The sequence below is a fragment of the Prinia subflava genome, chromosome 5, assembly GCF_021018805.1.
Source record: "Prinia subflava isolate CZ2003 ecotype Zambia chromosome 5, Cam_Psub_1.2, whole genome shotgun sequence".
Taxonomy (NCBI): domain Eukaryota; kingdom Metazoa; phylum Chordata; class Aves; order Passeriformes; family Cisticolidae; genus Prinia; species Prinia subflava.
Genome location: NC_086251.1, coordinates 59990313 through 60016584, shown reverse-complemented (window position 1 = coordinate 60016584; position 26272 = coordinate 59990313). Strand labels below are relative to the sequence as shown.

The 26272-nt window shown below is 44.7% G+C and overlaps 1 protein-coding gene across 7 annotated transcripts in view; it reads left to right on the top strand.

Annotated features, from left to right (window-relative positions):
• The first annotated feature begins 456 nt into the window (after window positions 1-456).
• PELI2 (pellino E3 ubiquitin protein ligase family member 2) overlaps window positions 457-26272 on the top strand; it is a 65532-nt gene continuing 39716 nt past the window's right edge. For 3 of the 7 annotated variants that reach the window (XM_063399622.1, XM_063399623.1, XM_063399621.1), the window contains exons 1-2: window positions 457-732; window positions 25248-25377. In XM_063399622.1, the coding sequence (XP_063255692.1) occupies window positions 656-732; window positions 25248-25377 (207 nt within the window). In that variant the 5' untranslated portion in view covers window positions 457-655. Of the gene's footprint in view, window positions 733-25247; window positions 25378-26272 lie in introns of those variants that run through there. The other 4 variants (XM_063399624.1, XM_063399625.1, XM_063399627.1 and 1 more) reach the window with 4 other exon arrangements.

The following is a 26272-nucleotide window of genomic DNA, read 5'->3' as shown; positions in this document are numbered from 1 at the left end:
GGTGACCCGGGCGCTCTCCACAGATCTCCAGAGCCCCGGGACCTGATTCAGAACCCCCATCCCTGTCAGGAGGCCGCGCAGCCCCGCAGTGACCCAAACTGGGGCAGCTGGGGTCTAGAGACACCCCGTGGAGCTGGACACGCTCCGGGGACAGGAGGGGATCTAGAACCCCACAGGCGATGTGGAATCCCGGGGAGCTGGCCCGGAGGCCCCCGCTCGGGACCGCTCGGTGCCCCCGCGCCGCGGCCGCCGGTGCGCGGCCCCTTTAAGAGCGGCCGGGTCCCCTTTACTCTATGTTTACATAACACGGCCGGGCCGTACCACTGCTGCCCGTGCCGGGGGGGCGCGGCGCGAGGGAGGGGGCGGAGCGCCCCAGCGCCCAGCCCCGCCCCGTCCGCCGGCAGTTAATGGGCACACGGGGCGGGGCCACTCGCAGCCTCGCGGGGGGGAGAACGGCGCCGGTTGGCTCCTCCCGCCCCCCCGCGGCGGCGGGTTGGTCCGTTCCCCCCGCTGGCTCCGCCCCGCGCCCCCCCGCGGTGTAGTGGCCGTTGCCGGTGGCCGGCGGCGCAGAGCGGAGCGGAGCCCGCTCGGGACGCGCCCCCGAGGCGGCGGCGGCTGGGACGGGGGGCTGCCGGTGCTACACTGCGGCGGCCTCATGTTTTCCCCTAGCCAGGAGGAGCTGTGCGCGCTGAACAAGGAGCCCGTCAAGTACGGGGAGCTGGTGGTGCTGGGGTAAGCGCCGGGCAGGGGCTCCGGGGAGGGGGGGGAAGCGCGGCGGTCCCGGGGCGGCGGGAGCGGCGGGGGCTGCTCCGCTGGCGGCCTCCGGCTCGGCGCCGGCCGCGTCTCGGCGCTGCGGGGCAGCGCTCGGAGGGGCAGGGGGGCGCGAGGGGGCGCGTGGCGCTTCCCGCCTTCCCGCCGGCCGAGTGCGCGGCGCGGCCGCTGCGAGCGGGGGGGGTCCCGGTGCCCGGGGGTCCATGAGGGCTGGGGGGTCCCGGTGCCCGAGGGGAGCAGGGAAGGATGGATGGGGGAGGCTGTCCGGTTGTTTGAGGGGAGTAGGGAGGGATGCATAAGGGGTCCCGGTGGCTGAGAGGAGCGGGGAGGGCTGGCGGAGTGAACGGGGGAGGTCCCGGTGCGTGACGGGGCGCGCGGTGCGGCCGTTGCGCGGTCCCGGGGCCGGCGGGGAGCGGGGCGGGATGGAGCGGGGAGCCGGTGCCTGAGGGGAGCAGGGAGGGGTGGGTGGATGGATTGATGGACTGATGGTGGTCCCGGTGCCGGAGGGGCCCGCGCGGCGCGGCCCTTGCGGGGTGCCGGGGGGATGGACGGGCGGACGGAGCGGGGTCCGGCCGCTCTCGGGCACGGAGGTGGCGGCGGGGCTGGGGAAGAAACTTCTTGCGGGGCCGGGGATGCGGGGTTGTGGCACACAGACCCCCCCGCTCCGCGCTGCGGGCCCCGTCCCTCCGCCGTCCCTCGGCCGCCGGCTCCGGGAGACGGCGTCCTCCTTGCAGATGGCAGGGAGATGACTTTGGAATCAGGAGCCGAGGAGGAGGAGGAGGAGGGGGGGGTGAAGCACTTATATTCAGATTCGTCGTGGAAATGTTTATTTTCTCGGCTTGATATGGATCTTAAAGTAATCCGCTTGGCATTACGCTGTTGCCCTGCTGTTAAAGCTCGCAGCCGCTCTGCTGAGCGCCGCGGAAGCAGATGAGGGAAAAGCGTCTAAGCCGTGCTTGCTGAGAGCCCTCGCGGACCTCAGGAGAGATGCTTAATTTTGGTAGTTTAATACGTGGTAACATACGGTTAATGGAGTAATTTTTCGGTGTTAAACACAACGGAAAGGTTTGGAGCCGGCCGCGAAGCGGCACAGTCACAGCCTCGCTGCGTTACTCAGCCTCCCCCAGAACCTGGTACATATTTGCTGCAAGGTCGTAGAAAACCCTCTTCTGGTTTCTTAGGGGTTTTTGTATCGGGGCTTTCCTAAAGAGCCGCGTTCACCTTTGCAGAATAACTGTTTGAAAAAGAGCAGTCCAGGCTGGGTACTCGTATCCAGCAGTGCACCTTTTTTCCTTAAGGGATGCTGAATGTTTCCTGTCACGAGTCTGGGTCAAGATGCAGTTACCGTGGAATAAAACACAGCTGCTATCGCGAACTGGCGTAGCTGGTACTTGAAATCCTTGAATTTAAGTCCCTTGATTCGTGAGAAATACCCATATCACAGTAAATTTAATAAAGGAACGTTCTTCCAGTTTCAGCTGTGGAAATGGAGGGTGAGCTCAGCTGTGCAACACTGTCTCTGACAATAAAGTCATAGTATAATGCAGAATCTTTAATTAAATTAGAGTGCATAAATTGATGTTGTGCTGCAGAGGCTCTTTGTGCACAGCTGGAAGCATTTTCCTTTCTGTTGCTTTACTATTTTTAGCAGCAGTTGAAAGTACAGAAGTATGAAATGTTTTGGCTCTGATCTTAACCTGGCAAAGTCTGGTGTGCTTTGCCTTTAATAATGGGGACGCATTGATCTCAGCTTATCGGTTCTGCTGTGCTCTTGATCCTCACTGTGTGTGTTGAAACATGCCAATAAAATCTAAATAAAATGTATCTGGCTCAGTTTAGGTCCTGTTTGAGTTGCAGCCGTTCTCTGAAACCACTGAGGTTGCGTCTTGTAGGTGTAAGATGTACTGAAAATGCAAACAGATGCTGTCCTTGCAGTGCAGCTAGGGACAAGAAGGGACAAGAAGTCCGTGCCGGGAGCTGGGTGTCTCTGGTCACGGTGTCTCCTCTCAAACAATGGGGCACTGGCTGTCACCGTCACACAATGTGCCTGCCAGAGTGGTGTGGGGATAGGTGGACGTGATGGAAGCGCTCCAGGAAATCTCATGACTTCAGTGTCTGCATTTTTAATTTTTAGAATGAAGATTGTTGTTTCAAGACCCGTTTGCCCACGTCAGGAGTTCATTACTGCGTGTCCTATCAGAGGTGTTTTAAATGTTGTTTGTAGTGGCACAGATAATGTAAACGTCCCTCTCTTTTCTCTGGTGACTCAACATTTGTGACTAGGAACTCTTGGAACAGCTTAAGCTGTTCAGTATGCTTAAAAAACCTCTCAGTACCTCTTTTGTATTAAAATCTTGTAATCTGGGGTTCCATTTAAATAAAACAATGTAAATCTGCTCTCTTCCCTGTAGTGAAACTGAGACCTGGGGAGCAGCAGAAGCACAGTGTTGCAGCTCCTGTTACAACTGCCTGATTAAAATTGATAGCGCAGCCTCGCAGCTAGATTAAAAAAAAAAAAAAAAGAAAAAGAAAAAGCTGTTTTGAGACACTGTGTGGGTTGTTTTTTTTTTAAAAAAAAGCCTTGATTGTGATGTTGATGAATAACTTGTGTCTTGAACTGTGAGACTTTTAAATTAGGTGGTGAAAAGGATGATGAACAAAGGAATTGGCATACCTGGCAAACTGCTGAGCTCCTGTTTTTAAGATGACAAAACTTTCCCTTTATCTTTTGCTCTCACTCTGCCTTAGCAGTATTAAAGTGGGATTGCTGTACCTTGACCTTTAAATCGAGGGAAAGGTGTTTTTTTGGCAGGGGATGGCTCTCCCAGCAGGGCACGTTCCTTATTGTGTCGCAATAGTTGTGATTGCTCGATCTGTGCCTTAATGTGAGCCCCAGTAAATCCCGAGGCGTTTCGTGTCGGTCGGTGCAGCAAACACATTTCTAATAACCTTCTCCCAGCGCTGGGCTACGTCTGTGCTGCCAGTGATGTGGCAGCGTGTGTTTGGTGAAGATTTTGCCGAGGTTTACATAATCAATGTTGTAGTGAATAGAAACAGTTTATGTAAATCGAGCCAGACAGGTCAAGATGGCTGGTAAAGAAGAGATCATCTGCTTTATTGTGAATCTGCTTGTGTACATCTGCTCGTAGCATCATCTGCTCACAAAAGGCTCTGGATTTCTTGGTGAAGCAGAAACATTCATATTCTAATTCTTTTTGAAGAAAAAAAGAAAGCAGCTTTGTTTGAAGTCCTGTCAAAGTAATGGCTCATTATATATTTCTTGGAACGTGGGGCTGGAGGGAGTTCAGGAGATGCTGAATGCAGCACCAAGTACCTGAATAGTGTCAGGGTGTTTGTTACTTCCTTTGTCAGTAGCTTTTGTCTGACTTTATCTGGTGCCTTGTTAACGTTTTGAGGTGCATGTCCTGGCCCCTTTGTCCCTTAACTTTGAATTGTGCCCTGAAGATTTTATTCCAGCAGTTGATTCCAGCCAGCCTGGCTCTGCTGAATGCTGAAGGAGCTGGTCCCTGGCTGCAGGGGTGACTGTCCCTGAAGGCAGGTGTGGGTGGCCTGGTGCCCTTAAATCCTTTGGGACTGCACGATGGGGATGGGCAGCTGTGTCCTCTCAGGAAAGTCACTTGATTAAAATGTAGATTGAAGGAGGAACAGCAAAGAGACGTGAGCTGTAGGCAGTGGCTGAGTTCTGGAGCAGTGGAAGATTTGTACCTGACATTGAATGCTTTGTTGTATGGCAGATTTTGGATGGGGTTTCTGGTAGTTGTGTGCATGTAAATGGACTATTTCTTATGAACCAAAGGCTTTCTGGATGTTTGCTATTTCTTAGCAAGGAAGTGCATCCTCAGCTGAGGAAGACTTTGTCATACAGACTTACTGGATTTTGCAATATCTAATGCATTTATTTAATTTAACCAGACCAAACTCTAAGGGCTGTCCCTCAGTGTTGTTACAGTAGTCATTCTGAAATTGCTGTCAACATTTTACATGTAAATTTTCCATTGCCTACCATAGAAATAAATGAATTGGTTAATTTGGAGGCTTCAGTGCTGAAAGAAGCCACTGTGAGTTATGTGAGCATTGTTTAATATGGACTATTGGATGTCCTTGAATAAACAGCCTACAGTTTTGCTTAAATTTAACCTTTTGAGGAAGTAGAATGAAAGGACAGGTCTTGGATCAACCTGCTGTAGTGGAGGATGTCCCTACCCAAAGCAAGGGGTTGGAACTGAATTGTCTTTAAGGTCTCTTCCAACCCAAACCATTCTGGGATTCTACAAAAATTCTCACTTGTGTTTACAGTCATACATTTTTGAGGTAATTTTGGGGAAGCTCTTCTCATTGATGGACTACTTTATACGTGAAGCAAGTTTAGAGCTGAAACAGGTTTTTTTGTGTTAATCTGAAAGGATATGCATTTTTTTATTCCTATTTTTCATACTGGCTTTTTCTAACTGATCAAAGTTCCTACTACCACTACCTCCCTGCAGAGTAAATAAAGTTTCTGAAGTGTCTTCTGCTTACAAACATATTTCCATTTTTTAGCTTACCTGTCTGTCTGTCTTTTCATGTAACTCTTGTTCATCTTTTGCTGTGCAGTTCAGGAAGAAGCCAGTGCAGGTTTCCAGTGGTGTTGACAAATGCAGATACAGTGTGGGATCTCTGCTTGTCCTTGAGTGCTGTTTGCTTCTGTGTCTGGACTGGAGGAGGAGGGAGAGTTATCCTGGCTGTGGAATTAAACTGGAGACTTAGTTTGCACACAGATAGATTTGCTGTCTGATACCAGCCCGAGGCTTGGTTTAATGACTTGGTGATTTTCTGCACTATCTGTGTAGATATATTGGGGAAACTGCTTAGGTGACTTGAGTTCTGCTTTTAAGCCTTATTTGAAAATGTACTTTAGGTTTCATTTAAAGGAGTGACTGTAGCACATAATGGGAGCTACCAGTTAAATGTGTTCAAGGTCATGATTCTCTGAGAATCATTGGCTCCAGCAGTCATAGCTGGAAGACTGCTGTTCTGGAGAAACAGATTTTGGGGGTTTTTTTTGTTTTTTGTTTTTTTAGGGTTTTTTTTTTGATACTGACAGTGGCTTCTTGGAGGCCTTTATGTCTTGTGCTGGGTTTATGGGGGATTTTACACGTGCATATTGCAAATGTGATCAGGGTCAGTTCACAACTTTTGCAATGCAATTAATAAAACACCACAAGAATTGTATCTCAATAGAACATTAACTGCAGTGTAGGAAAACAGCAGAAAGGATTATATCTGAGGAAAGGTCTGTGGATTTTTTTTAAAGGCTTGTGTATGGCTGGATAGAGCAAATGCTTTGCTTCATTTAAGCTAAGAAAGAAAACATACTTGAGTTGGTTTTCTGCAGCTATCCTATTCCTTGGAGTACTTTTGACTTTCTCAGAGTGCAGATTTGTATCCAGCTGTAGGCTTTATTCACAAGGTCTCAGTACCAATGTAAAATCAGAGAGCAGAAACGTCAGACTCCAAAATCTGTTTATTGAAGCAAATCACAGCATCAAACGTCTGCATGTTTAATGTTTGTTATAAAAAGCAAACTGAGTGCATTCTGGAAGTTAAACTAATCCCCTTGGTGTGTACAGGCAGGAGGTCACACATGTGGAAGTGGAAGACTCAGGGTTTTTTTCCTTAAAATATGGAAAGCAGTTTACTCTGAATAAACAAGTCTGGGAAATGTAGGACTTTGCCTTTGATGCAGTTCTTGTGTAGAACCAAGTAGCTGTTCCCCTTCGGTCATGGCAGAATCAGGGATGAATAGTTCTCCATTTTCAGCTGAAATTTGTAAATGGGTAAATACTGTAACAGTCCGCTTGGTTCTACTTTAAAATATGCATATAAACCAAGAAGTTACTTTCTGGGTTGTTAAGGTTTGTTTTTTGTTGCTGAAAGCGGTATCTTACTTCAGCTATTTCATGTTCCTTCTTAACAGCAGGCTGTTCTTGACTGTGATTACAAGGTTGCCTGAGAACAGATTATTCCTAAGAAGTCAGGAACTTTTTATTATCCAGTTCAAACTGAAATTATGGCTGGTTTATGCTTACAGAACTAATACTGCTCTCTAACTTAGTAGTCATAGAAGGTATAAACTTGGTACTTGCAGATAACCTCCTTCTTTGGTACCCTAATGGGAAGGTGTGTGAGTGTAGTACCGAGCCTATGCCTTGCTCTAGGTGGGGTTTGTTAGTTCAGGGTGCCAGCAGAGGAGTTTTATAACTGTTTGCAGAGTCCTGCAGAAGTGTTGTGTTTCCTGTTGGTGTCGTGTGCACAGCCTTTGGTTCTCAGTTTGTCCTGAGCATTTGTGACTGTGTGGCTGTGAAACCTTCCAAAGAGGACTCCTCTGGCGTGTTGTGCTTCTTGTGGTGTCATCTCAGTTGTGGCTGGTTATTCTGCACTGTCACACTTGTGGCTTATTTGTCCTGTGGTCAGCAAGGCAGGTGAAGTAGAGGAGGATTTGATCTGAGCTCCCAGCTTGAAGCACGATCTCGAGCTGGTTTCCAGTGTACTTTGTGCTGTCAAATCCTTTTTTGCCTCTACTGTTTGATACTCTAAATCTCATTTGTGTTGAGGATGCTTTTCCTTTTATCAACAGAAATCCTTATGTTTATTCTCTCTCTGTCCCAAGGTCACCACTGAAGGCTTGCATGTGACTTGTCACGAGTGTAAACCTTGAGGGACAGGAATGAGGATGCTGGCATAGGGAGCGTGCCTGCTTCCAGAGACTTCGGAGGCAAAGCTGCTCGTTTTGTTTTATGAAGACATCACTAAATGGTGCCCTTGCATTTTTCACTTCACCTGCATAGACCAATATGTTGAGGGGCTCCTGCTTTTCCTTTAGAGGGCTTGTTTCCCTCTTGATAAGATGCAGTTCAGAATTTTATGCCCCCCTTATCTTTGCATTGTATTTGTTTTTAGGCGTCTCGGCATAGCTTTATGCGGGTTAGTCCTGGGTCTTGAGTTCACAGTGACATTCCCATACTTTGGGGGACCAATTTGTGACTTGTCTGACAAACTGTAAGTAACATCTGGGATTAGACTGCTTTAATCCTATTACTTGCTAGCCTGGAATAGTCTTGGTGCTCATTTTAAGCAGAGAGTACAGTCGAGAGCAGTGGGGGTTCCAAAGCAGAGATTAGTGAGCTCTGAGGGCAGGAGCAGCAGCAGCGCTGTCCCAGCTCCTCGGCTGTGCTGCACACGGAGCACCCTCTGCTCCACCAGCCATGCCCCTCTGTGCCGGCTGCTCTCTTTGACCTTGTAATGTGACCTCCTGTGCAAACACTCTCCCTGGGTCTCTGCAGTGTGATGAGTGAATAACGATTTAAAACCAAACAGAGCAGGGGAGGACAGCACGCAGCAAACTGTTGGTAGGGTTTTCTTGAAGTCTGAGTAGGCATCGTGGTGCTGGGAATGCAGCACTAGGAGTAACCTGTCTTTGGGTTTGCCTAGAGATAAAAATCTCTCCTGCCCTTCCCACAAACAGCCCTTGTTGGTTTGAATTAAAAGATCTTAGGATTCAGGAGGACAGTCCTTGTGGGAAAGCCCTGTGCAGTGAAACTTCAGCAGTTTTAAATATTTCATATTTGAAGACTTGTCACGGAGGGGCCCTGTGGCAGGAGGACACAGCATTTTAGTGTGATGGGGTTATGAGTGATGTGTGAACAAGGTGACACTGGACTTGCATTGTCTTCATGTAGACAATGCTTCTACAATTACTCGTTCTGATTAGTAGAACCTCCCTTCCTAAAAATAGCGAGGATCAGCTGTTCTGCAGTGAGGTTCTGCTCAGTTCTTCATATTCCAGCCTGAGGAGTCCTCGTGTGAGGTCACTGGGAAGCACGCACACATCTGGGTAGTACAGCAGTTATTGGCTCATGGAGAAGAGAGAGTAATTCAGCTAAAAGCTTTCCTCTGTTTCACAACAGAAATGTCATCTGGAGGGAGCACGTTATAAACAGCAGTTGTGCAAATGGATGCAGACAACGTCGACAAAGCTGAAGAGTTTGTTGTGTTAAAAGCAGAGTGATTAGGAGATGAGCTCTATTTGATGAGGAATGATATGAAGGTGCTGATAACCAAAGGACCTGTTTGGGCATCCTGCTTTCAACAGCAGTTTCTGCTGGAGAGAGGGAAAGCAAGCAAGCTCTGTTTTGTGCTTCTGGAAGTGATTTACTTCAGGTCATTAACAGTTTAATTTTAAATATTGCACACTGACCTCGCTGTAGATACAACTCATGTGTTTCAGGGAGGTTGGAGTAGATGTGGGCTGTACCTAATCTGGGTAGCACAAAGCTTCCTGTTCTAAGGAATTGGCACAAAGGCCACACCTGCCCTCACCGAGTGTTTGTCAATAAAGACCTGGTGCTCTTCTGACATACTTATTGCTTATATTAACTGTGATATAGCTACGTTGCTGTGTAGCAACTAATTGTATTTACTAGAAGTGCTGGCAGACAGCTGCACAGTGAGTCAAGTACTGTGTAAAATGTCTAATAAAATGTTGTGCTGCCTCCCCAAAGTAGTGGGGACAGGCAAGAAAAGTTGTGAGACAGCTGGCACATAGTAGGTTAAAAGGAGAAGGCCGAAGTGTTGTGGTCATCTCCTTGAGTACTGTAATGTTAACTGACCCCTGTTGTTGCAGAATTATTTTTTTTTTCTCTTTACCATCAAGGAATTGAGGACAAAAAGTTATCAGTCCTTTCTGAGGAACGCTTTTTAACTTTTTGAAGCACTTCCTGAACAGTAATGATGTGTTTAGTGGGCTTTCAAATTACTGTTCACCCAGAAAAGTGTGCTGTCTTTAATTTAGAATCCAGTTCATAAGCTGTCGTGAAACAATTTTATTTTTCAAACTGGCTGGCTTTAGTAGTGCCTCAACACACAGGTAGGCTTCACACTTCTGAGGTGTCTCCTCTTAAGGCATGGAAATGTCATGGGTGAGGACAGAGTGGGACTGACTGAGAAGACATTTAGTCACTGTGTGGAAGTAAACAAATTGAAGTGAATAAAAGCTTAAATCTCTGCTTGCCTGTTACAAATAAACTGGAGCCCAAATGTGCAAACCCTGGAGCACATGCTCCTACGAAGAGTGAAAGAACTGTTTAGTCTGGACACAGAAGTTAATGGGCTGAAACTTTGATCCAAGCACAGCTGTATTTCTTCATGTGCAACAGCATGAATTCATTTTGATTGTTGGTGTCTGATTTAGTGCTGGTGGAGGCACAGCCTTTGAAACAGGAGTAGTGTGTGTGTGTGTCCTCCTTTCACAGGAGACGCCGCGCTGGTGAAAGATGGCGAGGGCTGTGTGGTTCCTGCTTCCCAGCACATCCTGTGGCAGGGTTCAGCACCTCACAGATCAACTGTGTTTTTTATGGAACATTGACTAATACACCAAAATGTTGCTGTATTTTCAACTTGCCTTTCTCCTAGTGCATGTTTGACCTCTAAGAGCAAATAGCTGTGCAGCTCAATGCTTGGATTCAAAATCATTTTGGTGTTGAAGAAGAATCTTTCAGACTTGATAGGATTCATTACCTTGTGCTTGCCCTAACCTTCCTGCTAACATACCTGCAATACTTACTTTGGATTACATTCTGAATCTTAAAATTTGCTGGAGTAGTTTCTCAGTGCATTGGGGAGTGAGTTTTGATTTGTGAGTATGGTGTGTGGCTTTCTGTGCTGGGCAGTGGGGCATTCCCTTTCCAGAACCACGTGTGTGATGGGAGAGGTGGCAGTGCCCTGCTGCAGGTCTGCACCTCCTCTGGCAGCATTGCAGTACAGAGGAATTCTTCCTAAGTGTTGCCTCATCTGACTCTGCCAGAAGATTTAATTAAGTGGGCTGTCAGTACCTTGGTGGCTTTTGCCAAAAATCTACTGGCAAATTAAGCAAATGGAATGATTTGGTGTTGGGGCACATCTGTGAGGAGGCAGATGTTGGTTCATGTGAGCAGCTCAGTAACTTCTTCCATCAGGGCAAAAATTGGAGAAGGAAGTTTGGCAACAGCCAAATGGACAAGCCTTGCATGGCTTCTTACTCCACTTTTGTTTTAGGCTGGGCTTCACTGGAAGAATGAATAGAATGAAAGATGAGAGATGCCTTGAAACACCACTGGTGATGCAGCTGCCCCTGGGATGGCGCTGGCATTCCAGGAGGTTGCAGGATCTGGCTCCATGGGCAGTGGCCGTGGAAGCTGCAGTGCTTTGGTCTTACTGACTGTGCTCAGATTTGTTCCCTAGGTGAGATCCAGGTGCCAGGGCAGAGACTGCAAGCTGCTTGTTTGTTGTTAGGGATGTACACTGCATTTTTTTCCCTGTAATTTCCACAAATATTTTCTTAATGCCCAAATGTTCTTTTCTACCCTTTTTGGTAATGAGTCCCTGCGCCCATTTAAAAGACTTGGATGGAGCTTTTCCAAAATCTCTAGGTATGTTCCATCTTTTGCCTATGAAAGATAACTAAGCTGTTTTTTTCCCCAGTATTTTCCAGTCTGCTTGCTGTCAGAGCAAAAGAGCTTTAACTTTTGACTTGTGTTTGGTGCCTTTTTCCATGTTTGAGCACAAAATGCTGGAGTTCCATTGCTCGTCTAGCTGTGCCTTATCTCTGCTTGTGCAATCCCTCTTCCAGCTGCAAAACTGGAGTGCCATATATCCAGTTTTATTGCAAGTTTGGAGCTTCCAGCATGCAGAGACTGGTGTTATCCAGCAAATAGCTGTCCATGTAAGGATGCAGGAAGACTACAGCAAGTACAGTTCCCTCTGTAAGCAAAGCTGGGGTTTAAGTGATTAGCAGGGTCTAAGTCAAGCTCTGTGTACCCTCCTAGTTTTTAATGTGCAATGTGACTTCAAATTCAACTCAGGAATTGGCCTCTGATCACGTATCGCTGGTTTGCACCTTTAACTCTTTGAAGGAGACTGGTTTATGTTATGGCTTTACCTGCTGGAAATCTCTTGGTGTAGAAGGAACAATGGTAAAATGATACTTTGTTAAAGGGTAAGTGGATTCTTGAGGCAAAAGTGATTTCCTCTTTCACCTCTGGTCATTTTGTAGCCAGTGCAGGTGGGAAGGAAGGAATTGGATTTGGGGTTGGCTGGGGTCCAGTTCAGACTATTCAGATCCAAGCCAAAAGGAGTATGGGCTTATTTGTAAGTTTTGGGCAGAGAGGACAGTTGAGAAAAACCAGCTGGCTCACTTTTGTGAACGGATGAAATTAGTTATGCATATGTCAGGTGGTAAAAGTGGGATGCTTTGTGCTGTGCAGAGATTGAGAAATGCATTAAAGATCAGTTTGTCATGCCTAAGTCAGGAGACCAAAACACTTAGCTGAGTTAAACTAAAAGAGGTAAGAATGTATGATGCTCTTTAATATCCAGAAAATAAGTGTATTCATTTGTAAAAATGACTCATTTATTGTAACCATGAGTACAAAGGGATGTTCTCCCACCCCCTGCACCATTCGTACTTGTGCATGAACTAAGTGGAGCTTGTGTGATTGTGAGGATCCTTGGTTTACTTAGGCATTATTAAATGTAAAGGCCGGTCTGGTTAGGGATAACACACATTTCATTTTCTTCCTGCTTCTCTTCCTAGACTTTACTCTGTATTTGGAGAAAGATGGAGTTTATTTGATGTACAGACAGCTGTCACAGTGTGACAGTGTGACAGCTGTTGGCAAAATTTAAAAAATGTGGTATAGCAAGCAGAATTTGACAGGACTTTTCAGTTTTCTTATTTGTTGTTTGTTTTGGAAGAACAAAAGTCCAGATAATGACTGTTCAGATGGGCAATTTGTGTTGGCATAAACGAATCCTGGTTAAAATCTGGAGAAGTTCTGAACAAGTGCTTGTTTCACACTGATGGTCAGAACTGCTTGTAGGCTCTAGAACTGCTGGCGTTTGGGATAAGCTGTTTAAGGATCTGGTGTTGGGACAGAGCAAGACAATCAGTTTTGGGATGTTGAGCAGTCACTGCTCCTGGCTGTCCAGGCAGTTTTCTTGCAGGAGGACCCCGAATCCTGAGCTCTGCTGGCACCACTGGCTCCCTGTCCCAGCCATTTTCCATCTGCCCCTGGTGAATAGGCTGTGATTTACTGAGAGATGTAGTGACAGGTGAGGTTGTAGTCTGTAACTGGAAATGAAGGATGTCACTGAACTGATTTTATTCCACAGCCTCCCGATGCTGTTTGAGCTCTGGTGAGGAGAGGCTGTAAGATGAATGAGATTCCCACCCCCCTCCTTGTTAGACATCAGGGAATCCATGTGACTGATTCTCACCTCTGAGAAAAAGCTTCAATTGGAGCTGTCACCTCAGTAGACAAAGAAGGAATCCAACTGCAAGACATGTACCCAGAGGAAATCATGCTTTGCTGGTTCCCTGGCTTATGAAACTCCTTGTTTTCTCATTGTTCTTGTCACTCCTAGTGCTTCACCTCTGCTACCTGCAGTAGTAATAACAGTGTTGGGATGTCGGGTTTGAGTGAGTGGGAATGGACACAAATATTCTGCTACCCCAAGTAACTGAGGGGTGGATGTAGGAGAGGTTTGGGTGTAGAAGAGAACTCTGAATGTTGTCTTTTCTTGGAAAAACAGCTTTTTGGAGTCATTTGGAACACCACCTGAAAGTGCTTTGAGAATTGTCAGCAATGTCTCATAGTTCAGCAGCCTCATATTTTGCCTCATGTATGAGCTCAGTTCAGAGCTAAGAATAGCATTCTGTGTTACTCAAACATTTAAATTTTCTGGATGTGGAAAGTCTACTTTTCTTAGTGGTTGTGAAATAGCCTAGTGGAGGATTTTTGTCCTTGGCTAAAACTCCGAAAGGAAAAATTTGGGATTTGTCCAGACATGAATGCCTCTCCAGTAGATTTCAGGCTTGTTCCTTTATAATGGGCAATTCCAGGAGATTTGCTTCTGAGTTTTACAAAGATGCTGAAACAAACTGATGGGCTGTGAGTATTTCAGGATGTCATTCTTATCTTCTCCCCCTCAAGGTGGTGCAGACTGAGAGATTTCTACAAATGCTCTTTTTGGATAGGGCTGTAGGAGGAAAGGAGAACAGTTGTGTGAGACCCTTAGAGATATTCCTATGGGGATAATGCCAAAGAATTGACAGCGTAGCAAGGGAATGTGTGGTTTATGTTCTGAAATGCACCTTTAGCAGGGTAAGGAAGGACAAGAAAGAATTTGGTATCTGCAAAACCCACATAAAAACGAGATAATACAGGCACAATCTGAGTCTTGCCTGTTTTCATGCACTGCAGTGGCTGCAAAGCTCTTTAGCATTGTACCACTCTCCTCTTCAGCTGGAAGCAGTGCAGCACGGCCAAGGTGCCCTTATGGAGAGTGATGTCAGGTGTAAAAACTTGAGGGCACCAGGGAATCTCTGAAGCCAGGCAGCTGTAATCAATTACTTGATTTCTGTGTCTCTGAACTAGCTCCTGCTGTCATGCTTTGCTGGGCAATGCACTTCCAATTTCAGTCTTGGGCTCATGAGCTTTATTTCCACAGCTGAATTTCCATTTGGCTTGCAAAAGCTACTTCTGAGTCCTGTAATGTTGTTTGATATTGTGGCCTGTACTTGGGGAAACATTGCTTTAAACAGAACCTCTGTTTTCTTGGTCTGGTTTGCCCCATAGGGCGTCCTTGCCTTTAAAATCAAAGGAGTCTAGAGGAACAGAGGCAAACATATGGAGTGGCTTGTTTTCTTGAAAGTTGGTGAACAAAAATAGTAATAGTATGCTGTCTGTCTTTGTGGGTGTTGGCAGAGAAAAAGAGCTGGATTTCCAAAGGAAAAAAAGTGAGAGAGAGCTATCTGTGGTTTTAAACTTATTTTCTGTTCTACAAACCATTGTGCCACTTGTGCACATTACTTAACGTCTGTTGGAATGAAAACTCAGCTTGCAGAGTGTAACCAGGAGTAGGCAGGCTGGAATAGCCCTGCAAATGAGCTGAGTGAGAATTTTGCTCTAGGAAACTTCTCTGCCGTACAGCCTTCAGTGTGGCTTCGCAGTTTCAGAGCTTGCATCTGTGTGTAAACACAGCCTTGTGTGCTTGTCTTGCATAAAAGTCTCTTGCTGCTTCAGTGAGGGGAGATGCCTTCCCCTCTGTAGAGCACAGCAGTGCAAGATGTTGTGTTCAGGCACTGCTACACAAAGCTCTATAGTGAGATTCTTCAGAGATCAGAGTCTCTAAGCACTGGGATGTGGAAAAACATTAGGAATTCATCGTTTCTGTTGCTTTGATTCATTCTTAGTAAGCGGTGTTTTCTGAGGCCTCTGGAAGGTCAATGTTTATTTTATGTAGCATTTTGGGAAGCCCCCTTAAGGGAAGCAAAATCTCAAAATTCTGTCAATGAAAGTATGAAGCTGAAAGACTTTACTTCATGAAGGTACACAGATCAGAATTCATTCTGCTGATCAGCAGTAAACACTTAATGGCTTTGCAGAAATCTTTTCCTGTCTAGAGGTGTCTGATTAACTTTGTTATAGATTATGATAAAAGCAAACACCCAAGGTTGCTAGGAATTAGTAAGCTGTCAGTGTGTTTTCAGTCTGAAGAAGATATATTGAAGTCTAGCTCTCTGCACTGCTGCACTGTTAATTTCTGGTTTATTAAGACTCTTTAAAAAAGCCCCACAGTTACAGCAGTGCTGTGATGCCTCTGTACTTGAGGTCCACACATGGACCCTGTAGGTTTCAGGTAGTTCTTTCAGCCTGGGTATGAAGAATAATTTATCTTTTGTGGATTTTAGGGCACGTAACACACTTGCTAACCAAGAACAGGCAGAAAGGTAATTCTGTGCTTTTTCTCTTTACTTACCCACTCTAAATGTGCTAGGAGCAGGCAGTGCAGTAGATTATCTTCCCTTTGACAGCTTGTGCCAAGGAGCAGTTGATAAAATGCAGAATCAGTGATTTAAAGGAAGCTACTGTGTTCAGAGGCAGCAGTGCTTGCAAGTGCTACAAAGAAGGAAACCCAATTCTTTATTTTCTGTTTCTGAGGCAAATATTTGGGATTCTATTCAGCAGTTGGGGTTGAGCTGGGAGCTATACATTTGTAAGGGTGTCTTCTTCCCTGGGAAACTAAAAGGAATGTTAAAATTGATAGAATTAGACTTGGGTGTTGCAGCTCAGGATGCAGTCAGTAGTTGAGTGCCTCACTTTCTACTCAGTGCACTGCTGGTGAGATCACCTATATTCACAAAATGGATGCAAATTTTCTCTCTTCCTCTCTGCTAAATGGTACTGAAACCAGCCTAAGAAGATTCTTGTCATGCTTGAGTGTTTGAGAAAGCTGTAACAGACATCCTGGAACTTCTTCCACTGTCTGTGAAATCACAAAAATGACATTGCCACTGCTTGTATTTGGAGGTGAGCTGAAGTTATAAGAAAGCTATCACCTTTTCTTATGGAAATGTGAACTATCAAATAGTCCTTGATAGGGCCAGCACTTGATTTCTTAGGAAATTACTGTTGGGACTGTGCTTTTATTTTCAGTGGCTCAAATGGTCCTTTGAGTGAAATGTAGTTTCTCTATAATGTTTAATGTAGCACAGTTTCAGCTGTAACATGGTGTTATTACTGTTCATTCCTCAGGCTAAAATTTGAGCAGTTTGCTTTTGCACCTTTGAGCGTGTGGGAAGTACAAATAGTTTGGGAGAATGTTCAGAATGTCAGGGCAGGTGGGTTTTGAGGTCTCTCGTCCCCTTGCATGCTATGAAGCCCAGTTTGTCTCAATTTTGAAACTTGCAGCCTTTTCTTGATCTGATGTTTAAGAGCAGGTTGTGAATAGTTTCCAAACAAAGCTGTGTGGTTCCTAAGCCTCTGCTGGTGTGGATCAACAGCCTTCCTCCTTCCCTTCTTTCCTCCTGTGCACCAAAACCCAGCTGTGCGTAGTACTTTGCTTTGAAAGGGATTTTGTATTTTTCTGACTTGTTTTGAATGCACTCAAAGTCAGATCTTGCTTTCTGCTGTGTCTGTGTGTATTTAACCAAATGCCATATCAAACAATTCCAGTGGCATTTTGTAGATTATAGATCCTTCTCAGATGAGTAGCATTTCCTCTGTGCTATGAGAGGTTTAGGGTTGGAAAAAGGATTCTCTAAACATGGTGCTTTGCCCACCTCTTGTGCTCTTTTAGCTGGAATAAAAAGCATGCTTTGAAATGAACCTGATTAGTTTATACCCTGTATTTTGCTGTGCACTAACAGTGCTGGTTTTATGCAGCGGTGAATGGTTTTAGCTGACAGCTTTGGAGATGGGCTTAAAGCACTGAATAAAATTGCCTCCTTGTTAAATAAATGCTGGGGGGAGCAGTAAAATGTTGGAAATAAGGATTGTTAAGGAAATCATTATGTGAAAGAAGAGGTTTCCTTACCCCTTACCCTTTGCTTTCTAGAAGGGAAACCTCTTGCATTCTGATGCTCTACTGGCATATTACTACTGGTAAATTTGCTATAATAATACCTTAAATGTGGGGTTTTTCTGTTAAAGGTGCTACCTTTCTTTTTCCCTGATCATACCATGGTTATGGATGACTTCAGTGTTTTATGTTGTGAGACTCAGGTCATTCCTGCCTAGAGAATTTTTAGCTATTAAGTTGTTTGGAACTGTCAGGTTGTTTGAGTGCTTTAATTGAAGCTCATCCTGATGCTCTAGCAGGCTGCATCAGCATGTTCCTTGGGTTCTTCCAGTGTGTCAGCTTTTAATCAAACGCTTGTGCTACTTATACAGCTGCCTTTGATTTCACAAAAACAAAAGTAACAAATCATTTTCCACAAAAATAATCTGGGACAAGTAACAAGCCACTTGCTAAATCAAGGAGGATAATAAGAAGTTTCTGCAGAAAGTTTCTCCCAGCCCAGAAGAAACACCAGCTCTTTTGTATTCCTGACTGGGTCTCCCTGGTCTTCTGTGCCAAGTAGCTGCTGTAATAAAACCCTGACTCCTGTGCCCCTCACTTGGGGACTGGTTGCTTCTGCCACTTCTGTATTTTCTTACTCCAGCATTTCTTCCTTTGCCCCTCAGTGAGGAGAAGAGTTTCAACATAGCAAAGAGTTTTGGGAATCTTGGAGGAAGGTGAATGTGTGGTGTAAATAAAGCTGATTAAAAGCAATTCTTACACAACCCATTTGGTATTTGCAAGCCAAGAGCATCCTTTAACTTTTTGTATAGAGTGAAGTTAATACAGATCAGGTGTGTGTTTCTGGAAGTGTTTGCGTTACGTAAGCTAAACATACATGAGGATTAGTCAGCTGTATTTTCTGTAAATATTCTTCCTGAAACAAACTCAATTTTTTATTACTTTTATGTCACAGCTGTTATAATAGCAGGGTAGTCCTGCTGGAGGTGCTGGAGGGGGATGTGTGGAGTGAAATAATTAAAGAAATAGTGAGTTAACCTGGTATGTAGGTACCAGATTATTTCATCTCTTGGTGGGTGGAGGTTGGGGGGAACAGGAGGAGGCCACAGCAGCCAGGAATAGCCTTTCCCCTCCAAACCAGAAGAGTGACCAGTTCTGTTCCAGAACATGAGGGAATAATTAAGGTCACCCTGGAGAACCTTGGCTACTGCACATGTGACTTCTTATGGTGTTTCCAGTAGATAAGGTTCTACTTAATTTGTACAGCCTGTGAAGGAGGAGAGTAGGTTCTAGCTTATCTGATCTGCAGTAGGTGCCTCTGAAAGCTTTTTTTCGTGGTGTACATAACCTTTTACTGAGTGCTCAGCTAATCCATGGGACTGGCTGGGTGGGTGTGAACACAAAAGCTCTGTGAGTGTGGCATGAGGCTTTGGGGCCAGCTCACTGCTGGGTTCCTGATGGTAGGAGCAACTTTTGAGAGGTAGCTAAAAAAAGTAATTAAAAGTAACTTGTAATCATGAGCCAGTGATGCAAATCAGTCATTTCTCTGAAAAATGTGGGGTCATGGCACAGATCAGGTCAGGCTGCTTTTCACTGGATCACTGCAGCCTCTTTGAAGGCTTGAGGACAGTACAGGGAGCAGTCAACAAAACAAGGAGTACTAAAATTTGGTGCTGGGGAGGAGAAGGCTTGTGGTGAACACACAGGACAAATGATCACTGTGCCAACAAGTATTCCAAAAGTGCTGGAGAAGGGAATGCTTCCTGGAGTGTTATATGATAGCAAAATGACTGCACAAATGCAGGTTGTAAGAATAAACACTTGTCTCAGAAGCAAAAAAAAAAAAAACAAACAAAAAACCTCCCAACAAAATAAAAACCAAAGCAAACCCAAACTGATTATAGCCACAATGAATAACTCCAACATACCTTTCTTACGGATAATCAAGTTCACAGATGCAAAAACATTGCTTTTAATTGGGTAAAGAGATGAGATTATTTGGGACTTTGGAACTTGTTGGTTTGGATTTTCTTGCTCTGCAGGAAGACTGGCTGTGTTGAGCTGTACGACTGGTCGTGATTAGGAAGCATTTATGCCTCTGGAGATGTCTTAGCCAGCAGAGTCTGAGGTGGGACTGTGTCTTTGTCTGGGACATCCTCCCAGATTGCATAAAGCAAAGGTCTTGGATCAGCGGCCTTTTGTAATCAAAGGATGGAAGCCCTTTGGTTATCCATGAGTTGGTCATTGCTGTGGCCTTTCTACATAACTACTTAAAACATTTTCCTTCAGATGGAAAGCAAAATGTGATGGGAATTAATCTTTTAGCACGTGAGCCTGCTGTGAGAAGGAAGAGAGGTTGTTTCAGCTCTTTGGTGGGTTTGGCAGGAAGTGCAGGACACTTGCTTGACCTGGATCTCCCTTGCTGTGTGCATGGGGAAAGTTTTAAGTCTAAAGATGTTGAAACACAGTGAAGGGAGGCCTGGATCTTCCAGGCTAACTCAAACAGGCGTCATGGATCCACTAGATCAAGCTTTGAGTTGGGGAAGGAGCAGGTGACTTTGCCAGCTCTGATTTCTGTCATCTGTGGTCAGAAAGCAGCTGTATATTTTCCTGAGGTGTCTGTGATGCAGTGAGGAAAGGGAACCTTCTGGTCAGTCAATGCTTGAGTGCCTGGAGATGAGGGCAACAAGGATAAAACAGTATCCTCCTGGCAGCCTCCAAGAACTTCAGCATTAAAGGTGTTTGTTGCAGTCTGTTGTAGTGATCTGTGAAGCCCCGCACTGTTCAAGGAGCAGTCGTGTGTTCACTGCCAAAACTCCCCGACAGGAGTGGCATTAGCAACACCTCTGGTGGTGGAGGCTGCTTCTGGAACAGCCACTGATGCACGTAATCAGCTGGAGACAAGCTGAGACCTCAGTTCATACTGAGTTACTATCTGTGACACTGATACAGCACCACAGAACACAGTTCAAGGGAGGAAATGAACCAGGAGTATCCTGTTGGTACAGAGGTACTCCTCAGCTGTGCTCTTGCTATTTGGCAACTCTTCCCCACAAGATTAAGTTTGAAAATAACTTCACTGTTTCACTGAAATTCTCAGATAAGTGGCAGACAGCAACTGCTTGTTTTCTGAAGCTGCGATGCAGAAAAATGTGTTTGAAATAATTCTTGTCTTTTTTTAAAAAGGAAATTCTTAGCCATTCTTTTGCTGCAATATTACTAGATATAAAATGAATTGTTGAGGTTGATACAGGGGAAGAGGGTGTGACGACTATGAAGTACTGGCAGTGATATTATATAAAGACACAAATATGCTTATTTTGTTGTCAGCTTTGTGTATGTTGAAGCTTTCTGTTTGTATTTTGCTATAAACTATAAACATGTGACTTTCTCTTTTAATGTGTGTTCATGGGAGGGAGTGTGGATGCTCCAGCAGCAGAGGGTTTTCCAGTTAGGCAGGACTTGAGTGTGGAGCAGTGAAAAGCTCTGGGATGGGTTGTTGCAAAGGTGAATAATTCTCTTTAGCCTTTATATATGGTGGATGTCATGATCCAGCACATATAAAGGCTAAAGATCATGAGCTGTAGACTCACAGTACCTCCAAGCGAATCTCTCCTGCTCTCTGCTGTTTTCCATGTTGCTGATACAACTGCTTCTGTGGCTTTGCAGTGAGCTGGAGAGTGAGGAATGTGGTTTTAAAACTGAACTTAAAGCATAAATCCAGTTTTGTTTCCCCTCCATGTGAACCAAGGAGAGAAGTAGTGGGAACAAATTAACAAACAGAAGGTGAGACTGCTGCTTTTGGCATCGGTGTGGGACCACACTGGTTCAGGGATGGTGAAAATACAGTGTAAGCACAAACTGAATTTTGCTATGTGTGGAGTATGTACTGCAGGATTCTACCAAATATGGGATCAGAATGCACTTACAAGGGAAGATTTACTCAAGTCTGATTTCACTTCTGCAGCTTTATTGTTTAGTGAGCAGAGATGTGCTGTTTGACTCACTAAAGCTATGGAAACAACTGAACTGCAGCATCTCATCTGTTTATAGCCAAGCCTGTCATTTGGGATGGTTTTCATCCAAAAATGATGAGCTGTGCTGTAGATCTGTTAGTAATAGACAAGGAAAGCAAAGTAAAATCACTCCTTTTTGTCTGGGGGAAATATTACCAGTGAAAGTCAGGAGCTGTTCAGTTTTAGTCTTTTGGGAGGTAGTTTGTATAGGTATGCAGAAGTATTGAAGTTTACGATGGCTTGTATTTTGATAGTATTGTAAAAAAAAATCAGCTACATGCAGCACCTTCAATGTCAGCTAGTGGATACCTTAATTCAAAAGATGATTTCTCTGAGTTGAAGTCAAACATTCCAAGGTGCAGGTCAAAATTTAGAGCTCTTGTTCCAAGTAACAGAACTTTCATTTACTCTTTGCCACTGTCTAGGCTGGGCTTTTTAAAAAAAACAAAACCAAAATAAACATAAACCAAAAAAGCTTGTGTAACAAGCCTTCTGACAAATAGTTCAAAGCTTGTTGCTGATGTCTGAAGTAGACAAGTCCTTGTAGTAGTACAAGTAGTACAAGACTTGTAGAGAGTAGGAACTTGCCACAGTGGACTGTGGGAGAGAGCATGTGTGGTCTTGCTCTCCAGACAGCCCTGAATCCAGGCGGAGGAGAGGCTTTCATTACATATCCCAGCCATGGGAAAAGCTTAATTGGCATTTGCAGTTCATTGTATACCAAACTCTTCAAGTGTTTGATGTAAATCTGTAGGAAACTGGCTTTGATAATTATGGTGCCCATAGCCCATGCCAGCACCACTCCCTTATTTGCAAGGAATAGTGCTATCAACTGAGATAATTATCCCAGGAGGTTTCGTGATGTGGCTTGTCCCAGTACTGCTGTCACTGAGAAACATTTGCAAAAAATACAGGACTGCTCCTTCCATGTGTGTTTGTCTGGTGAACATCTGGAGAACTTCCAGAGTGCCCCATAGATCTGTCTGTGGGCAGGGTGCTCTCAGAAATGATTGCTCTACCCCTGTGAAATTGATCTTTTCCTGGTTTATTAGTTGGAAACAACATTTGTTCCAGGCTTTTTGGTGCAGTGAAGGAGAGTCCCAGCTGCAGGTTCTTCTGGTAGTACCCCCCTCTTTGTGAAGCAGAAACTTGTGCCGGTCTCTAAGCTGATCCTGGAGCTATTGGAAGAGTGCAGAGAAGGGAAATGGCTCCTGCTGGTGGAGTGGCTTTGTGAGAGGAACTCTTTGGTGATGGGGAATTTGTGTCCTCACTCCTTGTCCCTTCCCCATCTGTGATCCTGTCGCTGCTCAGAGGGAAGCACTTGTTGCTCGCCCAGGCACTGCTCAGTGGAAGAGCTGAGAGCGATGGAGAGGAGAGGGCAGGGCAGGTTTTTTTGTAGTTCCTGGTGCCAGTGCTTAGAAAAGCTGTCCCAGCAAGGTGTGGGCAGCTATTCCTCCTGCTGGGTGCTGAATCCAGCTGTGTCCTGTGGGACAGCTCCTGTCGGGAAGGCAGGGACAGCCGAGGCTGTGGGGCTGCTGTCTCAGGAGGGTGGGAGGCAGCAATCTTGGCAGGATCCCAGGGCGTTACTGCTGGGTCACCAGGATATGGAGTTTTTTTGGGGGGTGGGAAGCAAAGGTGTGGCTGCAGTGCCATGGGGAGGGTTGGTTTGTGGGGAGCAGCTTGAGAGGCCCGGTCTAGGAAAAATGAAAGCTGGCTGTGGAAAGAGGCAGCTTCTCATGCCCTCTTTTTTTTTTTTCCCCCTTCTAAAAACATGTGTGTACCCCTAGGAATTCTCCCAGCTCTTTCTATCGCTGTTGGATCAAAATCAAACTTGCAGGTCTGTAATTGAAGCATAACGAATCATCAGTCTACCACTCAATTCCTCCTGCCCTTTGTGGAAAGGAATTGTAGAAATGGGCACAAGGAAAACCTTCATGAAAATTTGTCAGTGCTAATCAGGATGAATGAGCTCAGTGTTCACTTTGGTTGTATTTCCTTCCTATTTGAAGCCTCCAAGAGGTCTTTTAACTTTGAGCTTCTTTATTTATCTATTTTAAAAGTAATTAAACCCCACAGAGACCTGAAGTGAAATAGAGCAGCCTTCCCCAGTTAAAATTGTGTTCTGAAAATGAGGGAAAAAAACCTCAAACCCTAACAATAAAACTCCACTTGCCTGGTTTTAACTTCCAGTGGAACTACTTTAATTCAGTACTGTTTAGCAGTTACACAAGTACAAGAAAAATCAGTAATTGCAGGATATAAAGCTAGCAGTAGTAATATATAGTAGTTATATGTTATTTCTGAGGGAATTGTTACTTTTTTAGGTTTCCAGATAAAAATACTTGTAGAAAGAGTGTTGTCTTCAACAAGTTAAAACTTGCTGGCATATTCCTGATAATAGTGTCTTGGAAAGAAAGCATGAGCATATACCCAGGGAGATTCAAGTGGAGAATCAAACAACTCCTATTTTAAGGGCTGGTATTTAAGCTGCCTATGGAACATTTTGATGTATCTTTCTAGAGATTGGCCTCTTGTGATGAGAATCCACAGACTGCACTTCTCTGGAGTAGAGTTAATAACAAATTTCCAAGGTGCAAGTAGGCCTGGCATGAAATAGTAGTGATTATCTCCTGTTGGTTTTGTGCTGTGTTAAGGAATCTCCTTTAGTATTCCAAAAAGACACAGTAGTCTTCCATATGAAAATGGGAGTAGGAGGATGAGTTCAGCTGGAAGTCTCTCAACTTTCTATGTGGCTTTTGCATCATGTATTAATTGTGCATTTTTAAATGTCTGGGGTTTAAGTTCTAGAACAGTGAGATTTGAGATAATTTTTATCTTAAATCTGTTCTTGCTTGCGCTCAGTCATTGAGCGGTCCTGCCTTTGGGATTCCTAGAAGGGTAGGAGGCTCTCCAAGTGCTTTCTCCTGTTATACAAATAGTTACATATACAGGAAGTAATGATTAAGAAAGTATTCCAGGTTCCTGCATTGCTGCCTCTTTCCTTTTCATACTCTTTTTCTGCCTGCAGTGTTAACCTGTAATCATAAAGACTGTAGGGGAGGGATGTAGGAGATCAGTGTAGAACAGACCTCACCAGTGAGACTGAGGAGATTTATCAGTGGAATAACATCTGTAGTTTCTTGGGCAAAAGTCTGAAATCTGAGGATCAGGAGTAAAAGAGTGAAAGAGGAGTGAAAGAGTAAAGGCTGAAAGCTCTTCCAGCTGAGAGTTGGCAGGAATGATGGTGAAGCCTCTACCTGACCTAAATCCTGGGGGTGAGATGATGGTGAATTCCGTGCTTGTGCGCTGCAGAGGAATTTCCAGTTGATCCCTTCCCTGGGGAAGGAGCTCTGTCCCCTTGAGGCTTCAGACTTCTCTGAATAATTAATCCATTGGGTCTGTGTCCTCAGGGAGAGATGAAAGAACTGCGGAGGGCTCCTGTGTTACACCTGATAAAGAAAGTCATTAGTGAGGCTTCAGATAGGCACATAAATTAAAAACACTTGCATCCTCTTTCCTTAATAATAGATGAAGCCTTTAGGATTAAAGTTTTTTTAAAAAATGGAGGGGGCACAACTAGCAAAGCATTCTGTGTGAGTAAAATTCCTTTTCACTGTTTATAGTTTTACTTGCCCCTAAATTACTTTGGTTTTCCATGTTGCCCCTGTTTTTCCTCCATTCCTGCATGACATGTGGGCAGATGGATGGTAGGGTGAAAACATCTTAGAACTCCTCATGTTCTGAAATGAAAGTGAAGGTGTAGAGTCTGTTTTTCCAAATTCCTTTGATTCTAGAGGTGAAAAAGTGTTTCTGTGGCTGAAAAACGGAGTATTTAATTTGTAGTTAATTACCTTTTTAACAAGGACAAAATTTCAACCATTGGTAGGTGAAGAATGTTTGAATGCTCAATTCAGGAAGCAAAACTTAGCCTGATGGTTACTTCTTTTTCTTTTCCCCATGCTTTTGATGATACCAGAATATTGTGGCCAAACTACCTCTGTGTCCTTTGCTGTATTCCAGACTGGTGGTGTTTTATGCTAAACTCTTTTCCTTTCTTTCCAGGTATAATGGATCCCTCCCTAACGGTGACAGGGGCCGCAGGAAAAGCAGATTTGCCCTTTATAAGCGATCTAAAGCAAGTGGAGTTAAACCCAGCACTGTTCACGTCATCTCCACTCCTCAAGCATCAAAGGTATGTGACACTGGGCAAATCCTGACTTTTGATCATCCTGAGTGGGGAATAACTCAGGTATTGCTGCTGATTTACCTTATTGCCAGTTTATTCTGTACTTGGAGGATACTTTTGTTTAATGAAGGGACTGAGGTGGATTTGCTTTCTGGGGTCTATAGCTTTAATCCAGTTACTTGTTTAGAATAGTCTGTAAGCTCAGGTATGAGATAATCTGACCTTCCTGCCCTTGTCAGAAAGCTGACTGTCAATGCTGACTGTTTTACCTGAGCCACAGAGTACAGAGGGGATAAAAACACAAAAAGTATTTTAGTTTCTTTCTCACTGGAGTGGTATTTCCTTCCTCTTCAGGAAGATAACTGACATGCTATAAAAAATGTTCTGATCCCTTTGAGCCTTTTGTTTTTCTTGCTAATAGTGATACTGCACAAATTTGTACCTGAAGTTTAGTGTGGGTGAAGGAGGAAAAGCAGCAAAGTTAATACATTAACATAGTAACATATTAATGTGTAGGACTGTCCAGGTCAGAATTCTGCTGGTGGAATGTATTTCAGGATGCTTCCTATCTCTCTTCTCAAAGCCTTTTTCTTAGAAGCAAGGAGTGAGTAGAGTTTGTGCTAAACTGGAGGGGGAGTTAAGTGGTGGCACTGACACAAGAGGATGGTTTGTATGAAATCTACCTCACTGAAATATCTCTTGGGACAGAGAGAGAGAATTTACACTGTGCTCAAAAATTGTCTGCCTTGGACCAAGAGAGGAATGTTGTTTAATACGTAGTATGGGATTGTTTGCTTTTCTAATACACACCATACACAGTATATGCCTAAACTTATCAAAATACACAATATCAGAGCTTGTTTCCTTTGAACATTGTGTAGGGCTTGCCTGTTGCAGATAA